At 44.6% G+C, this 24,831-nt stretch overlaps 2 protein-coding genes across 2 annotated transcripts; one reads left to right on the top strand and one right to left on the bottom strand.

Annotated features, from left to right (window-relative positions):
• The first annotated feature begins 4,506 nt into the window (after positions 1–4,506).
• Positions 4,507–17,942, top strand: hspa12b (heat shock protein 12B). The gene is made up of 14 exons (XM_068713541.1): positions 4,507–5,011; positions 7,047–7,110; positions 7,581–7,663; positions 8,076–8,200; positions 8,285–8,471; positions 8,707–8,811; positions 9,070–9,186; positions 10,535–10,712; positions 13,964–14,050; positions 15,129–15,233; positions 15,315–15,573; positions 15,680–15,783; positions 15,919–16,109; positions 16,185–17,942. Exons 2-14 carry the CDS (start codon positions 7,065–7,067, stop codon positions 16,659–16,661), a joined length of 2,064 nt encoding a protein of 687 aa, XP_068569642.1. The 5' UTR covers positions 4,507–5,011; positions 7,047–7,064; the 3' UTR covers positions 16,662–17,942.
• A 252-nt stretch (positions 17,943–18,194) lies between these two features.
• Positions 18,195–22,899, bottom strand: cct7 (chaperonin containing TCP1, subunit 7 (eta)). The gene is made up of 12 exons (XM_068713542.1): positions 22,820–22,899; positions 21,772–21,855; positions 21,571–21,640; positions 21,367–21,473; positions 21,068–21,246; positions 20,783–20,954; positions 20,497–20,661; positions 20,196–20,384; positions 19,885–19,982; positions 19,666–19,798; positions 19,209–19,415; positions 18,195–19,103 (listed from the first exon to the last, which is right to left on the bottom strand). The coding sequence occupies exons 1-12, from the start codon at positions 22,823–22,825 to the stop codon at positions 18,876–18,878; spliced, it is 1,638 nt and encodes a 545-aa protein (XP_068569643.1). The 5' UTR covers positions 22,826–22,899; the 3' UTR covers positions 18,195–18,875.
• Positions 22,900–24,831: the final 1,932 nt, after the last annotated feature.

The following is a 24,831-nucleotide window of genomic DNA, read 5'->3' as shown; positions in this document are numbered from 1 at the left end:
TAAGGCTGAACTGCCACAACTAAATAAAGAATCCATGGCTCATTTGCTCCACATTCTCATTCAGCCCCGGTCGTAGGCATTTCATAACGGCTGTGGATCAATCCATGTGTCCTTGTAAACCAGAAGGGTTGTCCCGAGTCAGCAGTAAATAAGAGGGTGCATTACTCTAACATCACAGCGGAGGGCGACTGTAACACACCGCAGGGTTTTATGGACAGTATGGTGTGTCCTCTGGCAGAAAGCGTATTCTTGTGAATTGTCAATGCGGATCGAAGTTGTGTAGCTGTTACCAAGGATGTAAATGCTCCGCCCCCATAACCACTGATGCCTGTTGAAGTGGATGCTAACTGAAGTACTCTACAATAGTGTGTCTGAAACTGGTTTTCTGTAGCTGTTATCAGCCCTAAGCTTACAAAGATCACCAAATTAGGGTCTATGTTATGCACAGTTTGTCTATTAATGACTGGACAGGTAAATATCACATCTTGAGAGTTATGTACAGTTTACTCAGTGGTCCAAACAAGTAACTACACTGCATAGTCTTCCTTGAATCTTACACTACAGCACTGCTGTGTAGTTAACATTCAGAGAAGCTCCACTTCACCGTAAATTGTCACTGTGACAGATTTCTAGCTTGCTGGATTATTTCTGCTTTGTCACAGCTGGATGCAAGATGCATGCTCGTGCATATGCGTCGAGAAGACGATGTGGACATTAAATCAGGAACACCAGATGTTCTTCGGAGTGTCACCTCAAATCTTTGTGTGTGTGTGTGTGTGTGTGTGTGTGTGTGTGTGTGTGTGTGTGTGTGTGTGTGCAGTTGATTTATCCACTCTGACCTGCGATACCTCTCTTTGGGAAACTCATAAAGGGCTGCAGGAATGGTTTGTTTCCTTGTGATTACACACACACACACACACACGCAGCACGGCACACACATGCACGTAGAAGCTGCATCCAAACGTCGACCAACACTGGTAGAATATATCTCTCTTTCTGCTCTGATCACACCTGACAAAGGCGGTTAGAGACGACTCATATTGTAGATTTAATACACCCTAATAACCTTAACCCACATGTATTGTCATGGGAGAACACAGCAATAGCATGCATGCACACACACCAACTGTTCTCACATTCACTATTTTAGTTACAGACGGCTTTCCTTCTCCCCACTGCTCTTCTCTCTCTCCTCTGTTATATATTTCACCATCAGTGTATTTGCTATTGAATCATAAACCATAAATTCCCTTCCTGTACCCCCCCCCCCCCCCTTCTCTTTTTCTTACACAATAGCCCAGACTTGATGTCAGAGGGCAGCCATGTTTAACAAGTGTGTGTATTATGTGTGTGAGTGTGTATCTTCTACCCCAGCCTTTCCTGTGGCCACACCCGAGGCTTCACCGGTGAGTTTGTCCAATGCCACTTGCAGGGACACATACATGCGAGCATACACGCACAAGAACATACGACACACCCTTCCATGCACATGAGCAGGAAGTGGCCAGTTAGCACGCACTCCTAGGTACAATATTGCCTTCATTATTTTCTGCACAAACTCAGTATTCCTGCACGTACAAGTGCTCCTATCCGAGGTCTTTTTAACACTCACCACTGAGGGGCTGTTATCACTCCAACAAGCAACAGGCCTAAAGTAGGATTTGAACAAGGACTTCGGTGAACATGGAAGTATATTACTGCTTCACATTTGTTACGGAAACCTTTAAGAAAATAATGAGTCACTAAGCACATGCAGATATTTCTACTCCCCCCTCTAATGGTCCCCCTGTGTTTTACAACCAGCGTTCAGACTCCAGGCCCCTCGTGTGTTTTTATATGTTTGCTCTGAACATTTTTTCAAAAATTCATGCAGTACTTGTGCAAGACGATTAGTTTTACAAGAGGTTGTATAATTATTACCACTTTATAACCCACAACACAGGCGCAGGCTGAGTGGATCTGCATATTCATGCCGTTATTCCCCCTTGATGAAAGAAATGGGAAGAATGACGTTTTTCCAAACGGCATGTGAATGTGCCGAGCATCTGTCACTGCTAAACTTCAACTTGACTCTTTATTCTTGACCTTAAACAGCTTAGTTAGATGAAAATATTAATACTACTCTCCTGTCAGTATGGTAAATATGAAGCTAGAGCCAGTTAGCTTAGCTTAGGGTTAAGACTAAAAAAAGGGGGGAAACAGCTAGCCTCTATCTGCTAGCTCAAAAAAAAAAAAATCTGCATACTTGCACCCCTAAAGCTCACAACGTATGCATTATCATTTTATGTGAAAGGAATAGTTTCACATTTTGGGGACTGTGAGTATACGCTTTCTTGCCAAGAGTTACATCCGGAGATTGGTTTTCACTCGTATGTCTGTAGGTATGAGGCTATACCACCAGCTTAGCTTAGCACAAAGGTTTAGTGTGTTAATTAGTGGGCTTAAGAGGTGCTGGTAGGTGGATTTTTATTTTACTTTTGAACAAAGCCATGCTAGCTGCTTTGCCATAAGTTAGCTGGCTGTAGCCGGTAGCTAGTGGTACCAATGTTAGCCTCTAACTCTCAGCAGGAGGAGAAGGAAGCAAATGTGTATTTCCTGAAAAGGCAAGTTAACATGCACTAGCATAAATGTATGTTTTGGGCGTTACTGTGTAAAGCTATCAACAAGATATATTCAACTTAACTGCTTTGACAAAAAATAAATTCCAAAAGGATTGTTATTTGCATGAATGCTATCTCGAGGGGAAGTAGCAGGTTCTCATTTGGGCTGCGGTTGAGATTGGGTTCTATTTTGAGCAGTTGGAGGAAGAACAGTATCTCAGAGTGTGTGTGTGTGTGTGTGTGTGTGTGTGTGTGTGTGTGTGTGTGTGTGTGTTTGCATGTACACTTGCATGTGTATGTTATGGGTGTATTCCCGTTGCTCGAGGACTTTTAGGGTCCCAGAGATAATGTGGAATTCATGAAAGGAATGCCAAACAGGGGTTCCTTCCTGTCACCTGACTCCATCACTTCCTGTGTTGGGCTTCCTGCGTCCGGACCTCCAGGGAGAGAAGGGTGAGGCTGCACCTCAACCACGACTCAAGATCTGTTTCATAATTTTTTGTCTGGTGTGATGGAGGGAATTGACTGCGGCCCCCCCTGGTGGGTTTAAGTCTATGGTTTAAGTAGGTCTAATGCAGAGTTGGTCGAAGCTGATTGCCAAACAGAGGTGTCAGGCAAAATTATGAAAAGCCGAGGTTTGATAGCAAAGCTGTTGAAATGCTGCCACCCGACTGCTAATTTTAGTCTTTAGATAATTAACTGGGGCAAACGAATACGGGCGAGGGTTCAAACAAAGTGGATTAAACAAAGAAAGATGCAAGAGAAAAGAGAAGAATGGCCAATAAAGCAGAGAAGGGACAGATGTAGAACAATAAAAGAGGCAATAAAGCGAAAGAAAGAAGGAGAAAGAGTGGTGGTGGCAGGATCCATATGGGGCCTCTTGTTTTTTGGGCAGCAAAGGGAGACATGCCAGGTAATGGCTTCCAGACACACGCACGCACGCACACATACACACACACACACACACACACACACACTAATTTGATTTGGAAATCTGACAGGACAAGGAGACTGAGCGTATGTGTGTATGTGTGTGTATATACCAGAGGCCTTTTCGTTCGAATACTCAAGAGGTCTGACTTCCTCAACCCATTGGGAGCGGGGCCAGCTAGTCTCAGTGTGTGTGTGTGTGTGTGTGTGTGTGTGTGTGTGTGTGTGTGTGTGTGTGTGTGTGTGTGTGTGTGTGTGTGTGTGTGTGTGTGTGTGTTTGCAAGCACTGGGGGTTAATGTATGCTTTCAATCACAGCTCTAGTGGGGAGAAATCAGATCCATGCAGCATTGACGTGGACAAGGTCCACACACACACACACACACACATACACACACACACACACACAAAGCATAAGAAAACACTTACATGTATTGAGTAAGACTGCAGCGAATGCATTTGCCATGGTTTGAATATTAAACTGATTGTCATGGATACAACTCTCAGACATAACGGTGATATGGATCTTGTCATCTAGATCTCGGCAAGAAAACAAACATATTTCTAAACCATTCACTGAACCATTTGCATTTAGAATTGTTCATTATTTGTTACTTGTTGACAGAACACACCTGACCGCTTCCTGCTTTTGTCTGCAAAGTTAGAAAGTTGTACATAAAGGTTATGAAAAGGTTAACGGAGCAGCTACAGCAACAAGGAAAGTCTAAGGGGAAAAAAGACAAAGAAGTGGAAGGAGACAAAGACAGATAAATAATTAAAACATAGCGAGAGCATGTGAAGAGATGAAAAGAGAAGCAAAGAGGAGGACAGGAAGAGACAATTAAACAGAGGAAGGATAGATATGGAGGAGTGGGAGGGGATGGAGCGGCAAGATGACTTAATACACCGCCTGCTCTGGAATACTCCACCCTAAGTCTCCAACATATACACACACACACACACACACACACACCACAATTTCCCAGTGAGGTAAATCCCCTAGCATTCCCCCCATAAGCGCTGTCACAGCCCTCCCACTCTTCCAACTTGTGTGTGTGTGTGTGTGTGTGTGTGTGTCACCACTCTTCTCTGACATTCCTGCGTAGAGCGAAGAGGCAGCGAGCTCGGCTGCAGAGAGACAGAACTACAAATGCAACTCAGAACTTCATTGGGAAAAGTTCTACTTTTCTCAGAAGAAGAAAAATAGTCTTTTTTTTCTTAAAGTTGCAACTCGTCCCACTGTTGGCTTTTCTGACTAGGGAATTCAAAATTTGGGATGTCTGCCTGCAGATGCAGATGCAGCTGGGAAGTTTTGTAACAAGGGATTTCTAGAGAAGCATCCTATCCAGCCCCAGTTTCCTCCTGTTCTTCTCCTCTCCATCTCCCTCCCTTTCTCCTAACTTCGGACTGCGGACTGTTGGGGAATACTTTTGGAGAGGCAAAAACAGAACAAGGGCATAGTGTTGCAACAGCATACAAAGAGGTGAGTTAAGATTCAAAGCACTTATAATTGTTGATGTTACTCTTGTTCCTATGGCGGTTTAATGCATTTTTTTATAAGCAGTTTTGGACAGACGCATTCATCAAAACTTGTGTCGTCTGCTCTCTTTTGAGTTGCCCTTTAGTTCTGTATTGTATTGCGGCTCTGTTATGAACTGTCAAAGATCAATAATGATAATGAGAACTAAAGAAGCCCGCCTTGCCAGTAAATCTGCCATATACTTAAAAGTGAGAGAGCTCTATAGTTAATGGTGCATAAAAGTGGAGGGTGCTGCTCAATCTGTCCTTAATGTAATGTCTCAGGGGAGTCCGAGTTGCTTGTTCTGCTGATCCCCTGCAAGCTCTAAGTCGTGTGTCTGAGAGAGCGATAAAGAGAAGAAAAAAACTGAGGGGCAAAGGGGAGGGGGGGTTGTAAATCGTCCACTGCACATTGATCTTATAGAGACGACGGGATGCAACAGAAACAGAAGGAAAGAAGAGAAGAAAGTATGTGCAAGAGAGATGAAGCAGGGGAGAGATGTGGAGTTTCAACCTCTGGTTTTATCATCAAACAGCAAGGACAGGCACTGTGAAAGAAAGCCAGCGATGCACACATGCACAACAGCACATACTCAAATGTTCAAATGTTTCGGGCACATGCTGTCACGGAGGGAACTCTGGATGAGGACTCGGACGCAGATGTTAAGGTTAAACTGACGATCTTTTAATTACAACAAAAAGACTCAGGAAAATCCCTGGAAACAAAGCCTCTTTTAGCGAGGCAGGAAAACAAACTCACAAAGCAGAACTAAAAAAACTCTGATTTAACTCAAAGGGCAGTAACGTAAAAACGGCAAAAGCCAAACCAAAAATCACTTCGCAAGGAAGGTAAAATGCTACAAATAAAAAAGCTCTGATTCTACTCAAAGAGCTGAATGATCAAAATGGCAAAAGGCAAAACAAGGGCGCTCTTACAGAAGAAACTAGAAACAAGAAACGAGAAACAAGAACGGGATAGACAATACTCAGGCTTGGACTTGCTGATATCATGAGGCGGGTGTGCAAGGCAAAAGGACATGACACACTGGCACAGGACAAGGGGAGACGCAGACTATAAGTACACATGAGGGAAGTGGGGGAGCAGGTGGAGACAATCAGGAATCAGGGAAGACAATCAGACTGGTGACACATGAGGAAGGGCAAGGAACCTGAAACGAGAGGAGAGTTAATTTCCAAAATAAAACAGGAAGTCACAAAACAAACGTGGAGACAGGACAAAAACCCAACTTGACACACCGATGTGACACATGCCTGAATAAAGACCAGATGTTGCATGCATGTACTCGAAGAAACTCACTCACGGCCTCTTTCTCTCACTTTCTCAATTACACATTTACAGAACGAGATTTAAACAAACACAGCTTTGTTCTATTGGACTCCTCTGTTTAGTTTGCTCTTGGCTCAGATCACACACACACACACACACACACACACACATACACACACACATATGCACGCACACACACATGCACGCACAAGCCATTGTAAACCAACACACACACACATACTCAAAAAGACACAAAGTACATGTATGTGCAGGAGGAAATACAGTCGGCATAGAGACAACTCAATAATTAGGATTATATACAGTATATATTTCAACAGTTTCTCAACTTTTACAGGTTTTCTTGTTTGTTTAACCCAGACGAAAAGATGTCTCATTTAACATTTAAATATTTAGTATTTGGCAGACATTCTGATTCATAAACTCAAACCTGAAATCTTCCCAAAGCAACCAGTTAATGGCGTCTGAGCAGTCCTAGTAGCTGGGAACCTGAAGTTCAAGTGTGATGTGAAAGATAGTTGGGGGGGGCGTGTCTTCTTCACTTTCCCTCCTTGGCCGAAGAATATCTTTAGTGTGTCCAAAATTACTCCCACTATCTCATGCACTGTATTTGTTTTACGCCATTTTATTTGGAGGCCATAAATCATTCATTACTCTTTTTGCACCATGTTGGTGTTGCTGTGTTTCTCCGCAGACCCTGGCTCCTGTAAAGATGGCTGACGTGGCGCAGCCGGACCCCGACAGCCTGCAGATACCTGGTGAGACACAAATACACAGTACTGTAGGGTTCGTACACATGCTGCGTTACTATATCAACCTTATCAAAATGACTCACTTCTCTCTCTGGTTATCTTTTGGAGAGTGAACACGCCGACCTCTCCGTGTCCCTCTCCCACTCGGGAATATTACTCTTATCAGATTCCAGTCATTCCAGTTCACTAAAATCATTCACTTTGACATCTAGAGCTCCTGGTCAGGAAAAATAAGGTGCTAGCAGCAGCAGTTGATGACAGTCCAGTAATGGCTCTTTCCTTGTGATAAGAGAGTGGCTGCATATCGCCTCAAACACATACGTTTCTATAGGGCTATTCCGTCTATTTTCCAGTGGAGTATGTGTGTGACGTAATGCTGAAACATGTTTATGATGAGATTTTAATCGTTAGCCACCACTGCGTATCCTTTTTCTCTCTCCCTTCCTCCTCCTTTCTCTGTCTCCATTCATTCTCAGGTGATGATTTATCAGCCCCTTCATCGCCTGCGACAGCTAGAAATGACTGCAGCATCGCACCCCTCACACCCTCACTCTCACCGGTAACTATGCACACACACACACACACACACATACACTCACACTCACACACACACACACACACACACATTCCCCACAGACACTCGCATACACCCTTTCCCCTTTATACTTATTTACGTTATATTTAGCCCCTAAACACGACCTATAAGCCCACATCCACTTCTCACTGTCATTAGTGGTTTATAATAACACTTACACTCAGAGTTTAAAGTGATGTGTAGGCTTAACGCATTCCCCAATAAAGACTACAATCTGTGGTAAAGAAATATCTACATTTCAGCACTAAAGGAGGAGAGGAGAGGTTTTAACAGTTCCTATCTGAACCAATTTACATGGCAATCTATCAAATAGGAGTAATCATGAAGAATCAGGATATCAGTACCGTCTACCAATCACACAAACTCTCCCTTTCAGATGGTGGAGGTCAGACCCAGGATGTCCTGTCCGTTCTCAGTTGTCGTGGCGATAGACTTTGGGACGACCTCCAGCGGCTATGCATTCAGCTTCACGCAGGACTCAGAAGCCATTCACATGATGAAGTAAGAGCCGGAGTGTATTGTCTTCCTTTCACTTCTGTTCTTTTATTTTGTACCCTTGACATGTTTTTCTTCCTTCCCTTGCAGGCGCTGGGAGGGCGGAGACCCAGGGGTGGCCAATCAGAAGAGCCCGACTTCTCTGCTGCTGAGTCCTGATTTGCGGTTCCACAGTTTTGGGTTTGCGGCCCGGGACTTCTACCACGACCTGGACCCAGAGGAGGCCCGGCACTGGCTGTACTTCGATAAGTTCAAGATGAAGATCCACAGCACGAGTGTAAGAGAGATCAGGAGAATCAGATGAGAAAGGTGGAATATATGGGTAAAAGTGACAGAAAGACAATTTTACATAATACATCCTGACAAAAAAGGGGCCAATTTGCATCGAACTGCATTGTGGGAAGTGTAGGATCCAGTGTTTTTGGAGCTTAAACTATAATAGGAATTAAAAATCTGGATGTCTTTCCCTCTACTGCTTCAATTTTGACCGTCCCTTCTTTGAACTCGCTCAGGACCTCACCATGGAGACGGAGCTGGAGGCGGTCAATGGACGGAGGGTCAGAGCCATCGAGGTCTTTGCTCACGCCCTGCACTTCTTCAGGGAACATGCTCTAAAGGTGCACTTTATAGCCCCAGTTTATGACTGCAGTCTGATGCCTCATGGTGGACATGTTAATGCACTGGATTATATGCGTGTGATGTGTTTACATATGGCTTATATGTGTAAACCTTTACTTTGCATCCAAGGTGTAGAGATGGCTTAGAGATGTTTGCAGCACTGTAGCTCCTAAATGCTTTGCTTTGATGGAAGCTCATAACTCAAGTTCAACTTTGAGTGTTTTACCAAAGAAAGCGTTTCATTGATCCGGTTTCAGGAGGTGAAGGACCAGTCGTCATCGGTGGTGGAGGGAGAAGACATCAGATGGGTAATCACCGTCCCCGCTGTGTGGAGACAACCTGCCAAACAGTTCATGAGAGAGGCTGCATACCTGGTAGGAACACACACACACACACACACACACACACACACACACACACATATTGATGAATCCACGCATAGAGCAATAGATATGAAAGGTTACAAACTTGTTCTGGTCTGACAAAAACAGGCTTTTTTCCCACAAAAACCCTCTATTGTTAATTACCTTGTTTAATGAAAAGTTGAGAAGTATATGGTTTTGACTGAACAACGACAATTGTCCAAAGTGTGGCCATCAATGGCTGCCAGTATCGTACATACATGTAACTATAAAAGCTCCTGGTTGAATGACTAACATCTTTCAAAATCAGAGCCGTGTGTGTGACAGAAGAACACGGAAGGGAGATGGAAAGAAAGGCAGCGTAAAAAGCATGAGATAAAGGCTGTGTGATTAATGTTCCCATGGAGGATCACTTACTATATACACACACACACACACACACACACACACACACACACACACACAGATCATAACGCTGCACTTTTGCCTCCATCCTTCTCGTATATCTTCCCATCACCACATACACTCGCTGTGCTCTACAAGTCACAATGACTTGTAGGAAGTGTGCGTACATGGACAGGAATGCAGGCGGTCCTATCACAATACACATTGATGAGAATGGACCGACCTGTGTGTGTGTGTGTGTGTGTGTGTGTGTGTGTGTCTGTGTGTGTGTGTGTGTGTGTGTGAGAGACAGAGAGTATGTACTTGTACAGTACATATGCAATAGTCCATGGGAAAGACTGTACAACTGTTACCTTTTAATGCCACGCTCATTCTTGTTCTCCTTCTGTTCATTTTTTTAAATTGTACACACACACACACACACACACACACACACACACACACAGGGTTTCCCACCTTTATCTCTCATCTGCCCTTCACTCACCCAGGTACATACATAAACAGTCTAATGCATACACACTGGCGTATAGGCACACACACCCTGCGCTGGCTCCCAGCTTGAGGCCGTCGGGGTGTGTGTGCTTCCTGCTGGTGATGATGTCATCACAAGTGAACAATGAGGGAGACCGGCATACAAACACAGGAAGTGGTGTCCAGACCCCCGCCCTGCACACACACACACACACACACATCATTCCAGCCACTCAACTTCACACCCAATACATCAAGACTGTGCTTATACACTAACTCTCCTCTCCTAATGGCACTTAGCATTTGTATATACAGACCAAAGCAGTATCTACATGCATGTCTATAAGCATGATGGAGTTTTGAGAGTGGCCTTTTTGCAGTTCTAGTATGTCAAACTCTTTTCTATCTCTTGTTCAGGCCCCTTAGTATATCAATGTGATCTTGAATGTTTCTCTCCCTCTCTGTCCGTCTTGTGTCCTTCCAGGCCGGTCTGGTGTCTCCCGACTGTCCCGAGCAGCTCCTCATCGCACTGGAACCCGAAGCTGCGTCCATTTACTGCCGAAAGCTCCGCCTCCACCAGGTGCTTGACCTGAGCTTGCAGCCAATCACGAATGGCTTTGATCTGGAAGGGTCCCGGCCCTTTGACTCCAGCTTCAGACAAGGTAGTGAAGACTGAGAGTGTGTGTGTGTGTGTGTGTGTGTGTGTGTGTGTGTGTGTGTGTGTGTGTGTGTGTGTGTGTGTGTGAGTGTTCGTGTGGACTTTGTCATTAGCATGAGCATGAAACCACAGTGTGTTCATAGAAATGTCGGATTCCACTTGGGGATTGTGGTTTATGCAAAGGACCAACTGGGTTTGTTAGAGTGTGAGATCTGACTTCAGATACTTGTGGTTTTTCCTCAGATGACTTGTCATTTTTCTAGCTTGTGTGGTAATCTATGTCTTATGTGTATTTTGTGGCAATGTGGCTTTTCAATTAATTATTCCAAAAGTTATTTGTGGCATCCAGGGTCGATTTGCTGCATAAACAATGCTTGTGACTGGCAGTGAGAGCAGAGCATGGGCATTAAAACTCTTCTGGTTGAATCATCAGTATACAAGAGGAGAAGCTGTGTTTCCAAATATCTGCTTCTTCGATAAAAAGTCAAATGGTCAAACCTGTGAACATAAAAACATGAGGGGAGAACTGAACTACGACTCCAACGATTCAACGGGCTTCAAATGTTAAAGGTGAGCTTTGTAAAAAAACCTGCCTACTACATTCAGATCCTGAGTCAATAACAATGACACGGAGTCATGTTCATGATTGCAAGGAGGAAGCATTTTGTATTTGCTGAAGCTGTGATTTGAGCCTCTGACTGCTTTTTTCTGGAGCACTTTAGAGCACTCGGGGTTAGAGCATCAAGCTGCAAACACAACACTGGCATGTTATCACGCCATAAGATTGATTTGGCAAATGTGTATGCAGACAGTTCCCTATGTACACACCCAGAAGATACAGAGCGACATCAGCATTTGAAGTTTCTGGCCGTCCAAATAATGTAAGTACAACATTCACGCACCTTTCAGCTCTGTTTGTGTCCTCGCTCTTGAGGGAAACAAGTGCTCCACTCTGTATGTTACCTATCAGTCATTTGGTGCTCGGCTGAGAGTGAACCCAAACCAGGAACCCAAAACAACGAGCTGAAAGATGCTAAAACACCCCATAGAGCTGAGAGGAACTGCACAGTTGGGTGATAATTCTCTGTAGGTTTTAGTTACAAGCGACTTCTTTAACATTGCAAAGTCATTTGACCTGTTGTTGATATAAAAATATTGAATAATGGCGCTAAAGTGGAGAAAAACACCTCAAGAACCAGAAACTCTTTTCACTTTGCAACTCTATAGTACGTGGATCCAAAAGGTTATATGACTGCATAACTTTTCAAAATAAAAGGACAAAAGAGACTATCGACTGAGTCGTGACTGTCATATTTTTACGACTGCATTAAAGCTGCAGGTAAAACGTTTGTGTTTGCAACAGCTGCTCTTTGCTGCAAAATTTGCAGCAAACAGCGAACAAGGAGATGGACGCATAATTCTGCGAACGAACATGCCGTCCAAAATCCCCTCCTGCACAGGCCCACTTACACATATGCATTACACAGGGCCACGCACACAGAGAACATTCACACACACACACACACACACACGTCAACACACACTAGGCACAGGATATTGTAATTGGAACAAGGTGCAGGGAGACTCATGATCTCACCCCCCCCCTCTCCCGGCTTGTCATTCTCCCTCTCCTTCACTCGCGTTCATTTGTCTTTCTTTTCCTTCTGTCTTTTTAATATTCCCACCCCCTCCGACTTTCTTTCTGCCAGGTCGCACACTTTGCAAGGATGCCGCAGACACAGACCACCACACAAGCAGACATACAGTATTTACACACACACAAACACACACACACACACACACACACACACACACACACACACACACTTGGCATCACGGTCGTCATGGTTTTTTCTATCTTTAGCTTCTATTCCACCTCATTTCGTCTCCAAAGATAGCACAGGGCAGTCATTAACTCACACACACGGACACACACATGCATTTTCTTTTCTGCTGTTTCATGAAAATGGTTTCCAGACTTGCATTTCATTCATCACCCCATACAAAGACACACACACACACACACACACACACACACACATACATTACCTCCTGCGTCATCCAGAGCCTTACCAACTGTAAGAGTGTTTGCTTTCAAGACAATGTAGTCGTTGTTGCTCAATAATTGCTCTTTCTTTCTAATTATCGTGGTGTGTAGCACTCATGGGGTTTGAGGGAACTTGGTAAAAACCACTTGAACCTAAAGTATTCAAAGATTTCACTCCAAACCTATTACAACACACATACAGTTACATCAGGACCCAAATTTTGCCATAACCCTGACAAAGAGTTTGTGTTATTAAAAGCCAAAGACGGAGAAATATGACCTTTTTTGTTTTCTAGCGTCCCTCTTTCGCTCCTTTGATCTGCAGTTCATTGTCATCATAAAAGCCCTCGTGTCTCATTTCATGGGTTTGCTTGCATGCATGAAGGCCTATGCGTGTATCTGCTCCGTCAAACACGCTGTCAGGTGTTTTGTATTTCTGTCAGCTGTGTTAAGAGTGTGTTCTGCTTTCGTTGGCCTCCATCCATACTGTTAACCTGCCAGTCGGGCAGTTTACATGTCGAGAGCGAAGAAAAAAGTGAGAGCATTTCCAACAAATTGCTTCTGTCAAGTGAAAACATCAGGAGTCTGGTTTTACTTGTATTACTTGGATCCAAAAACTTTATACTATTCATCGGGTAAATGCTATGGCCTCATGACTTATGGAACTTGTCTAAACCTTGTAGCATTAGATTACAAAACATTTATCTTCATTGGGTTGAAAATGTATGTTTTTGCTTGAGCCAGAATGCATTGAGCATTAGTTTAACACAAGCTGCACTGATGTGTTTTCACAGAAAGACAAAAAAATGTTTGAATACAAGCGGTGCAAAGTGGTGAAAGGTGACGATGCCTCTTGGGGCCCACAGCTGGAGAGAGTCCATATACATTCTTGTTGAATTGTTTATACTAAGAAAAGAGGGGCCCAGAGCAATATTTCAGGGGTACAAGAACTCCTGCTTGTGCTCCTGGGACCCAGAAATCCTTGTCCCTGAAGAACTGGAGAACTGTTTAGCATCACATGGGCTTTTAAAACTTTTGTGCTGGAAACGGCTGCCTGCCGACGCCAAAAACGACGTTCAACCATTATCTTTTGCCTCGCTCGTGAATTTTTGAACTGATTTAATGACCTAAGCTATTTCAAATGTGTGTATTAAAAACTGAGGCACGTAGTACCTGTGTGTATTCAGCTTTATGCGCTCTTGTTGCAGCGAGGGAGCAGTTGAGGCGATCCAGACACAGCAGGACCTTCCTGGTGGAGAGCGGAACTGGAGAGCTGTGGTCTGAGCTGCAGACTGGTAAGACTGTGTGTGTGTGTGTGTGTGTGTGTGTGTGTGTGTGTGTGTGTGTGTGTGTGTTTGAGAGGGACACACAGACCCCACATGTCGGAGATATTGATGGCTTTGACTTTTAACCCCAGCCGGTTGACTTCTAGCAGCAGACACACCTACTCGCTCATTTCTGCTAACCCTCAGTTTTATTTACTGCATCCACTGTGTGCTTTTCCACACAGTGCGGTTGCCTTTATATTTGCACTATTGTGAGAATAAAGTCCTTATAGTTTGAGAAAAATAAAGTATAAATGTTGCAAGAATAAACTCATAATTATACAAGAACATGGTCACAATAAAATAAGGTTTTGCCTGAGATGATAAAATCCTACCCAGGGACAATTAAAGTCACCCATATCTGTTTTTACAGTCTTTTCTCTCTGTTGAGCCGTGACAACAATCTGAGGAGCCACGTGCCCCTTGCTGACCCTTTCTGCTCCCTTTCCTGTCCACACACACACACACACACACACACACACACACACACACACACACACATGAAGGACCCAGCCCATGGGAGTCCGTCCTCCTCTTGCATTTTTGTTCTCTCGTCCTTCCCTACATTTTTCGAGCTTGTTGCTTGTTCACTGTCTTGCTCTCTCACTCACTCAGGCACGCTATAGGGTGTGGTCAGCTAAAGTCAGGGTAACTAAGCCAAATCCAGTTCTTATCGCTTTACAGATCACAAACACACGCTCTAGCAGAGGGAGCGCAGCAATCACAGATGCCTGGAGATTGTTTATGTTTTTCGGGGTCTGCTGGTTGAAGAGTTTCAGGGGAAACACACACACACACACACACACACACACTGGAAACATCACATTTAGACATTCCACAAAAATGAAGACACGTTATCCACAATCCACAATTTCCTCCTACAAATTGAGGAGAAACAGCGTGTTCCTACAGCTGTGTAAAATACTTCCTGGCCCAGAAATCAAACCGTTAAGCCAGTTATTAACAGATTTTTTTTTTTTTTAAATGCTTGGCGTTCCCAGGACACTGAAGGTATTGAATTGTGCGTGTTCGTGCACTCTTTGTGTAGGCGACAGGTATATTGTTGCCGACTGCGGAGGAGGAACGGTTGACCTGACAGTCCATCAAATCGAGCAGCCACAGGGAACTCTGAAAGAGCTCTACAAGGCCTCAGGTACAAACATTCACACAATCTGCCAAAACACACCAAAATAACCCCCCCCCCACGGTTTCCAAACGGTAGTTTTTCTTCCAGGCGGTCCCTACGGTGCCGTCGGAGTGGACCTGGCCTTCGAAGCCATGCTGTGCCAGATCTTCGGCGAGGACTTCATCCAGAGCTTCAAAGCCAAGCGGCCGGCGGCCTGGGTGGACCTCACCATCGCGTTCGAGGCGAGGAAACGGACGGCGTCGCCGGGCAGGGCCAACGCCCTCAACATCTCCCTGCCCTTCTCTTTCATCGACTTCTACAAGAGACACAGGGGGCAGAGTGTGGAGGCCGCCCTGAGGAAGAGCAAGTGAGTGTGTGAGCAGTCCGATTAACTAATGGATTGATTTAGTGTGTGTGTAACAATAAAGATGCAAACTCTCTCCTCCGTGTGTGTGTCTGTGTGTGTGTGTCAGTATGAACATAGTGAAGTGGTCGTCCCAGGGGATGCTGCGGCTGACGCAGGAAGCCATGAACGAGCTCTTCCAGCCCACCATTGTCAATATCGTCAAACACATTGGTGAGAGACACAGCAGCTTTAACTCACCGACTCTCTCCCGAACTGCATCAAAACCTCACAGGATGACAAGTTGGATCATGGGACAAAGAGTGGATGGACGTATGAACTTAAAGATCTTTTTTTCTCCCCTCACAGAGGAGCTGATGGCAAAGCCGGAGGTGCGCGGTGTGCGTTTCCTCTTCCTGGTCGGCGGTTTCGCAGAGTCGCCCATGCTGCAGAAAGCAGTCCAGAGAGCGGTGGGGCGGGCGTGTCGCATCATCATCCCCCATGACGTTGGGCTGACCATACTGAAGGGCGCCGTGCTCTTCGGGCTGGATCCCACCGTGGTGGGTGCTCAGGATCACTCGTTGGTAACAGAGCAGCTCTTCGACACCTTCTTCTAACAGCCTTCTCTCTCGCAGGTCCGAGTGCGTCGATGCCCGCTGATCTACGGCGTTGGCGTCTTGAACCGGTTCGTGGAGGGGCGCCACCCCCGCGACAAACTCCTCATCAAGGAGGGCCGCGAGTGGTGCACCGACATCCTCGACCGCTTCGTCTGCGTCGACCAGTCGGTGGCTCTGGGCGAGGTCGTGAGGCGGAGCTACACGCCCGCCCGCCTGGGCCAGCGCAAGATCATCATAAACATCTACTGCAGCTCGACGGAGGACGTCGCCTACATCACCGACCCCGGGGTCAGAAAGTGCGGGACGATAACTTTGGACCTACCGGAACCGTTACCGCTACCGGGAGCAGTGGGCGGAGCAGGGGGCGGAGCCGGCCCAGAGAGGCGAGAGATCAGGGCGACCATGCAGTTTGGGGACACGGAGATCAAAGTCACAGCCGTTGACGTCATGTCTAACCGCACCGTCCGGGCTTCCATAGACTTCCTGTCTAACTGAGGAGGAGCAGGAAGTAGAGACGGGGACGGGAAAACACTGATTCTAGGGATGATTACTGTAGAAAAAAAAAGCGGTACTTTGGGCGTCGGCTTTGTATTCTAAGAAGAAACTCACATCCTGTAAATCAGACTTTTATGCTTCACGTTTATTCATTAGAGTAGAAAAAAAGATCAAGAGAGGAACTTTTTAAAAACTCTCCAGCCTTCAAAAGCACATACTCCTTTAAAAAAAACAACTTGTGAGGATCTCCTCAACTGAAGAGTAGGTCGCCCTCTATGTCCAAGAACTGAAGACATGAATTCAGTGTCACAGGCATGTCCTGCCCAGAAATGATCCAGAGGAGCACTTGTATGAACTCTGTAAAAGTGAATGCCAGCAGGTGGCTGAGTGCACATCTCTGCTGCAACGAACACATACCTTCTAATAATTCAACCTGTCCAAGGTGTATTTCAACTATTGCATTAAACTACCTAGAGTGAGACTCACTCATCTTATGTTAAATATGAAGACTGCTGCCTTTCCCCCCTCATATAATGAATCATACAGGGATATGGCAAAAGTTGTGGTCTGATACCTCATTTAAATCCTATTTCACTCTCCATATACAGATATTAATACAACTATCTGGACTGCAGCTGTTTCTCCTTACTATGGTTGTGCTCGACCTAGTGGCGAAAAGGCTGAACTACAAGCTGTAGGTCATAAGGGCAGTTAAAAGTTCTCAGCATGCAGGAAAGACACTCCTGAGGTTCCTTCACTGGGAAGGACTGAGGCATTATGGCAGAATATGCATGTTTCTCATAAAGTACGTCACCATTCAGGTGTAGCATTCGGTGTTTCAGTTTTTTTCATTGCAAATCAGGGTAAGAGCATCATCTGTATGACAAGCTATTTTTTTACCAGATTATCCTTCATTATTCACATACAGAAATGGGAGTACACTTACTAGCCTGTCCCGTTGCTTTCAACCACATCGGTGTATTTCTCAGCAGATGGAGATGCTCAGGTGTCTTCACTCGACGGTATCACGTTAAAACATGGCTGACGTTCATTACAACTGAGGAAACTATCAACTGAGGAAGACTGGCTAAATGCGTTTAAAAGGGATGAAAAAGTAGAGCGTTAGTTATTTTTTTGTCTAACTATAGTCCTTATTTTTTGTATTTTTAACTCCTGCAGGGGCTTTAGCTTTCCCACCTTAAGACATCCTGTTGTCCCATTTAAAGCCAGTCCTTGTATGTTGAGTATGCTGTAATAAACTGTATTCATGTTAGATCATCAGCCACTGCATCATGTTCATCATGCTGACCCAACCTCGCTTCTTTTGAACAATGCAGGTTGAAAAGTGACAAGCGTCATCCTTACATTATTCTAGTTTCATGATGCACAGCTTTACATCTTACATTAAAATAAAAATCTCTTGTACTATTTCCCCACAGTAACACCATGCTTCTATTTAAAGACCACCAGGTCAGGAAACAATCTATTCTGTCTCCAGATGTTTAAAATAACACACATGTGAACAGTCAACAGTACGATTTCAGCTGTGAATTTATTGATAATGGTGCAATAAATAGTTTCACATAGCCAAAACAATGAATGGTACGAACTGCTCGACATCCTATCAGTGCTTTACTTCCCATGTTACACATCAGTTTGTCACGTAACACAAAACCAGATTAGAAATGATGGAACAGCTGCTTCAGGTCAGAGAAGAGCAGTGAACTCGGAGGGTACAGGAGTGCGTTTAGTTCAAAACCAAAGAGGGGACTAGTTTCATTCTTCTTGTATTTCAATATCATTTCTCAGTAAATTGGCGACACAAAGAAAGATGCAAGGCCTGAAATGTTAAACAGACTGTACCAAGTGAAAGCTTAAGTAAGAAAAACATATAAGTGACAAAGAAAACACAAGAAACGTCTGCCACCTTTGACCAAGTCTGAAGAATCTATCTTGAAATTTGCTTGATGAACTTCTCATTTCCCCCCCTTTCATGTTTCACTCTACTTGCCATTTGCAATGTGTCTGACTGTTTACATCACCTCATTTTATCTAGAATTCAAATCCATATGCAGGTCAAACATGCCGAGCTACATCCAACACCATCTTCTGCATCTATGTGTAAATGTAAGCTAAACTGCGCCGAAGACAAACTCCTCTATCTGCATTTGGGTTTTAATGCCAGTTCAAAACGAGGTTCTGCTCGTGCTTCTCTTAGTGAGCGTGGGGTCTCCCGCGGCCTCTGCCTCGGCCGCCTCCGGGAGGTCCGTCCATGCTGCTGCGCGGGTTCTTGATCGTCTCGTCCACCGACAGGATGAGGCAGGCGGCCTCGGACGCCGCCGTCAGAGCGTTGATCCTCACGATGGCCGGCTCCCACACGCAGGCGGCGAAGTTGTCTGCGATGTCCTCGTTGTTGATATCCACGCCGTACCACATACCGCCCTGCAGGGAGATGACGGACCAAGCACACAAATTTACATTTCCCTGCTCCACTTCTAAAAAACTCCCAGTAGGATGAGGTAAAGCGTGCGCGTTTCATCTCCCGACCTGTGCGTGTTTGGCGCGCAGCTTGTTCAGGATGTTGGTGGCGTCGAAGCCGGCGTTGTCACACAGCTGTCTGGGGATGATCTCCAGGGCCTTGGCGTAAACGCCGATCAGCAGCTGCTGTTTCCCGGGGATGGTCCTGGAATAATCCCGCAGGTACTTGGACAGCTCCATCTCTATGGCTCCTCCACCCGCCACAATGGAGTCATTCTGGAAAAGGGTCAAGTTGACAGACAATTAGACACAGTTGACATTGGTAACATTAACAATGGCTCAGTTCCATTAAGTGTCACAGTAGGCTACTCCAGTGAGCCAGCATACACAATACCAGGACCTCCCCTAAGTGGAATGCAGCCATTGTTAAAGTTACTAAATACATTTGTGCTTTTCCTGCTTTAAGAAGTCAAAGTCTGCTGTGAACTGCCGTTGTAAAACAAAACAAAAAAATCTGTCGACTGACCTTGGTGGCTCTGCGTACGATCATGATGGCGTCGTGCAGAGATCGCTCCGTCTCCTCCGTGAACTGCTCGGCTCCGCCCCTCAGGATGATGGTGCACGTCTTCGCCTTCGGACAGCCCTTAAAGAAGTTGTACCTGCAGACACAGACGGGTGTTGAGCTGTCGTAGAGGATCCAGGTTCGCGCAACGTTTGCATGCAACATTTAACGCGTCCTTCTTACCTCTCTCCTCCAACCTGGAGCTCCTCGAAGAGTTCACACTGTCCCAGGACGTTGTCTGTCAGGGCACTCACTGAGGTCTGGATGGAGCCACCGCAGCCCTGGAGGTCACATCACACACAATCAGTCTCGTTCAAGGGAATTTTAGAATAAGAATTATAGGTTTGCAACAAGCAAGTGGATTAAACAATAACATAAAATACCAAATTATACATAAACAGCTGAAAGCCATAACTATAAAACAACCATATAGGTATTCTAGTCATCCATCTTCAAGTGTAAAAGATGGGATGTATTCAGTGTCTGTGTCCTACCATCATGGTCCTCCTCAGATCCTCCTCCTGCACCCTGCCAGCACAGAACAGGTCTCTGTCGGCAAAGTACTGGGTGGCCACGTCACCGATGGGTAACTTGGACAGAACCACCTTGGCTCCCGACTTATGGATCTTCTCCAGCTTGTCGTACAGGATGTTCCACTCGGCGTCAACAATGGCCTGGTAGTCCTGCAGAAAAGGGGAAAGATAGTTAAATTACAGGGAGCGAGGATGAATGATGAATTTTACAACATGCCTGGGAACTTATTCCCCCCCCGATGCCGTGTTGTGGTCTTCATACCTCCACACAGTTCACGCGGACCTCAGCGTTGTCCTTCTCGGCCTTCAGCTCCAGCTCCACGTTGAGCAGAGCAATCTTTGGATTTTCGTAGCGTTTCGGCTGCATCTCAAACCCGGCGTAGGAGAAGGTCTTCTTGAACGCCACCCCATCGACCAAATGGGACTCCTGTGAAATTTGAATAAGGAAAGTGTGACGTGGGTGGATTTGGAATTTTAAAAAAAATTGTGTTTTAACACTTTCAGAGGAAAGTTTTGTTTAAGTGAGAGTAAAAGTAGAAGAAACAAACCTCAAGCGCTCCTCCCTGGACCTTCTTGATGCCAATCATCTTCAGAGACAGCTGCTCGTCCAGAGACATGACAGCGTCCACCACCATTTTGGAGAAGAACTCCTTCTGACCGGCAATTAGCTTGGAGTTCAGGGCTGTGGCGGCACACTTCTCCAGCAACTGCCTCTGCTCTCTGAGGGGATAGAGCAGGAGATACAATATTACTATATTGCTCATAGGACAGATCAAACCTCAAATGCTCTCTGCCATGTAAAGAACTCGTTGCGGTGGAAAGCGAGTGCTTACTGCCTGTCGTCCTTCTTCACAGTGACGGCGATCTCCTTGATCTTGCTGACAGCGAGGTGGGTGGCGGTGCGGAACGCTCTGATGATGGTCTGGGGGTGGAGGCCGTCCTCCACGTACGACTTAAGCTGCTTCAAGAACTCAGCAGCCAGGAGAGTGACGGAGGTGGTGCCGTCGCCGACCTGAGGATGGTAAAACGGGATCAAGAAGATTATGAAAACGTATCGTCTGGGAGAAAATTTAATCCACAACTTTTCAATTTACATAAGGCCTTAAAAACCTTTAAAAAACACACTTCTCACCTCAGCGTCCTGGGAGCGAGCGATGTCCACCAGGGTCTTGGCTGCAGGGTGAACAACATCCAGCAGTTTCAGGATGGTGGCTCCATCATTGGAGATTGTGGCCTTACCTGGAAAACACAATCAGTCACATTTTTTTTTTTTTGGTGAGGGTGAATTCAACCCGTAATCCGTTCCATCCGTCCGTGTCTGCAGCTCTCTCCTCACCTCTGCCATCCACCATCAGTTTGTCCATCCCCCTGGGCCCAAGGGTGGTCCTGACCGCCTCGGCAATCACCTGGAGAAGACAAACCAGCGGTGCTTTTAGATTTAGAGCATATTTGGGGAAACACAGAAACAACACACACACACACACACACACACACACACACACACACACAACCAACAGGAAAGTTTGTATTTTCTGACCTGGCAGGCATTGATGTTACTGACGAGCTGGGGAACACCCTGAGACGAGTCTGTCCCTTCCTTCAGCAGGATCACCTGTGCGGGCTGGAGAGACGGAAAGAGAGGGACAAAGGAAGAGAGGAGAAGAGGGGTGGTTGACAGAAGAAAAGAGGAAGAGAAAAATACAGTAAATGAGGAAATCAGTATAATGAAGTAGTGTGTCCTCGCGTAGTTATGTAAAAATGTGAATACTGCTAGCACACCTTTGCTTTTTTAGGAATATTACACAAAACAGAATAGATCAGCAGTAACAGTAGGAACCATGACTGTGACAAAGTTCAGTTACAATAAAAATGCCAAAAAAATGCTAAAATCTGAGAATAGGTAATGTAGATTTCATTTATAACACAATAGCTGGGCAATAGCTCAATGTTACCGTTCATCATGTTTCACTAGAATAGTGTGATAATAGTCGTATACATTTTTCTTACACTTTCCATATTATCACACCACTAGATCTATAAAACTATTTATTGTGATATATTAAAATGAGCCACATCACTCAGCTTCAGCACAAACTCAGTCTTTAAGTCTTTTTACTTTACCATTTAAGGCTGTAACGTAAAACATAGAGGCTGTGGCTGGTACTGTAGCTTTAAGGATGCTTTTGTGTCTCATCAGACATGCTGTGTGACTGTCAAAAACCGGATGTCTGTTAACAGTCTGCTAATGTTACTGGTCATTGTAGCAGACCGTGTGTCATAAAACCGTATTATATTTACTAAATATACATCTGTCCTACGCAGCACCTCTTACAAAGAGGCTAGCTAGCTAGCATCACCATTAGCATCGTTGACGCCCATTGAAATCGGTTCCCCTACGATGCTAACGGTGATGCTACAAATAAAACGGTTTTAAAAATAATTTTCAGAAAAATAATCGCTTCCAAAGAACGCCGAATGGGAATCGTCTAAATCCCGAATAGTCCGGATGCAAATTCCCGCAGACAAACTGAAGGATGGACACGGATTATACATTTGAGTTTGGGCATGAATGCTAACTCACTCACCATCATCTTTGCAGTTCCTTCGAGAAGCTTTCCACCGGCATCCAATCCCACAATGCTTTGCGAACTCAAGAGCTGTTAGGGGTGCGTTCAAGAACGTCATGCAACGTTTTGTCAACCATGAGAATCTGTTTTATTGATAAACAAGCTTCTCTTGTGCAAATACTGTGAGTATAAATCATTAGTATGGAGCCCGAAAGTGTTCGATATCTGTCGATTATCAAAGCAACTATCATATGAATATATTGTGTAAAACAAACGTATAAACCAACCAATAAATTGTGACATAAAGTAAGACATTATTCAAAATTACTATGATATCATATATGTTGTATCATTGTTGTTATTTTCATAGTAACTGGGTTTTATAGCATTTTTTAAATTTCATTATAGACATTTTTATTTCACAATGCCCCTTTTCAAAAGTCTCTACCAATTTCATTTTTGCCTTTTCCCCAATGATGCCACATTTAATTTTGTAATCTTTCTTTTTATGTATTTATTTAAATGCTTTACACAGTTTATTTATTTGAATTTTCTTTCTTCTAATGTATTTTTTCCATTAATAATCACCACATGGAGATAAATGACTCCACCTGCTCGGTCATCATATCCATCCAAATGTTTTAGCGAGTTATATCATACTAGACAAACTCTCTGAGGGGAACCTGCCTTGCTGTATGGAAAGTTGTCAAAATAAACATGTTCAGAGCAGACATGCACAGAGTTCATGTGGTATCATTTTCATGTCACCATCCATTAGCATATTGAGCATGCAGTCTGGGACTTTGCATACTGTGATGGACACAAAACAAAACAGAACAGCATGTTCTGAAAATGTACATTTCACACAATTACAAGGATCCAGCTGCGCCGTGCATTTGTAGAAGTTGAGGTAGTAACTTTTAATTCAAACATATAGTGTTAAATGATTAGTGCGTTTACGTCTAGGTGGCGTTTATAATCTATAGCTGAAGAAAAGGATCAGCTTACTGTGTTTGTGTTTTGACTTTTCCGTATACAGTTTATAGCATATAGACTCCGCTGTAGACAAAATACATGGAAATAGATTATTTTGATAATTCACTTTTATTGCTTTTCAAAAGAGAACAGAAGACAGAAGAACAACATCATAAACAGAAAAGAAAACATTATAACAGAAAAAAACAGGAAGAAGATGAATAAATAAATTAAATACATACTACTACTGCTACTACTACTACTAATAATACATGTAAGTATTATGCAAAACATGTGTTTTATAATTCACATATAGCATCAATGTTTGTCCCACCTAGTGCCGTCATATCTCCATCATTTATCACAATCAGACTTTAATCATAATGACAACAGCATGAATAGAAACTTAATAGAACTAGACGTTTTTAATCAGAGAGTTAAAAAATACCATTTCAAGTACAACCAAACACAAAGTCAAATTTAATAAGTGAAGTCAGACATTTTCAGCTTGAAACATGCATTGATAAGCTTAGCTGTTCCCCCTTCGACAAAGCAAAGATGGGATTTAAATCCCTACAAAACAATCCACTTAACCCTCGGTGAACTAGGTGTTTTGTGACATCATGCACGGCAGCCGGCCCAGTCTGTGCAGGTAGAGCAGAGGCTGCAGGTAGCTGCAGCTGTATGCAGCGGCTAAAGACATGGCCACGTACTGACACATCAGGGTACGGGCTGGAACTCGTCCATCCATGGGCAAGGTGAGGATGATGGGGAGGTAGTTGAGTGTGAGGACGGCCTGGATCACGGCAACGGTGACGAAGGCTTTCTTCTTTGTGGAATTCATCACCCCTGTTTCCCTCAGCTTGCTCCTTCCAACTTTCTTCCCCTCTTCTTTGCTCCCTCCTTCTTTCATTCTGCTCTGCTCTTTTTTCCCATCCTCCATCTTCCCTACTCCACTCGACCCCTTTTTGCCAGTCTCTCTCTCCTCCTCCCCTTCCTTCTTCCTCTCCATTACCCCTCTGTCTCCCGGCGGAGGCCTTTTCAATGCGTTGAGA

The sequence above is a fragment of the Cebidichthys violaceus genome, unplaced genomic scaffold (genome assembly GCF_023349555.1).
Source record: "Cebidichthys violaceus isolate CVI_PGR_0920_01 unplaced genomic scaffold, fCebVio1.0.p SCAF_19, whole genome shotgun sequence".
Lineage (NCBI taxonomy): Eukaryota > Metazoa > Chordata > Actinopteri > Perciformes > Stichaeidae > Cebidichthys > Cebidichthys violaceus.
This window is presented reverse-complemented; position numbering and strand designations above follow the sequence as displayed.

Bases quoted from the DNA above. Each gene is read 5' to 3' on its own strand.
- hspa12b (XM_068713541.1), top strand. From the start codon at position 7,065: ATGGCTGACGTGGCGCAGCCGGACCCCGACAGCCTGCAGATACCTG. The intron at 9,187-10,534 runs GTAGGAACACAC...GTGTCCTTCCAG, and splicing joins TGAGAGAGGCTGCATACCTG to GCCGGTCTGGTGTCTCCCGA. The intron at 15,574-15,679 runs GTGAGTGTGTGA...TGTGTGTGTCAG, and splicing joins GCCGCCCTGAGGAAGAGCAA to TATGAACATAGTGAAGTGGT.
- cct7 (XM_068713542.1), bottom strand. The intron at 20,662-20,782 runs GTTTGTTTCTTC...CAAATTTCACAG, and splicing joins TCCAGGGAGGAGCGCTTGAG to GAGTCCCATTTGGTCGATGG. The intron at 19,799-19,884 runs GTAAGAAGGACG...CTGTGTCTGCAG, and splicing joins CTCCAGGTTGGAGGAGAGAG to GTACAACTTCTTTAAGGGCT.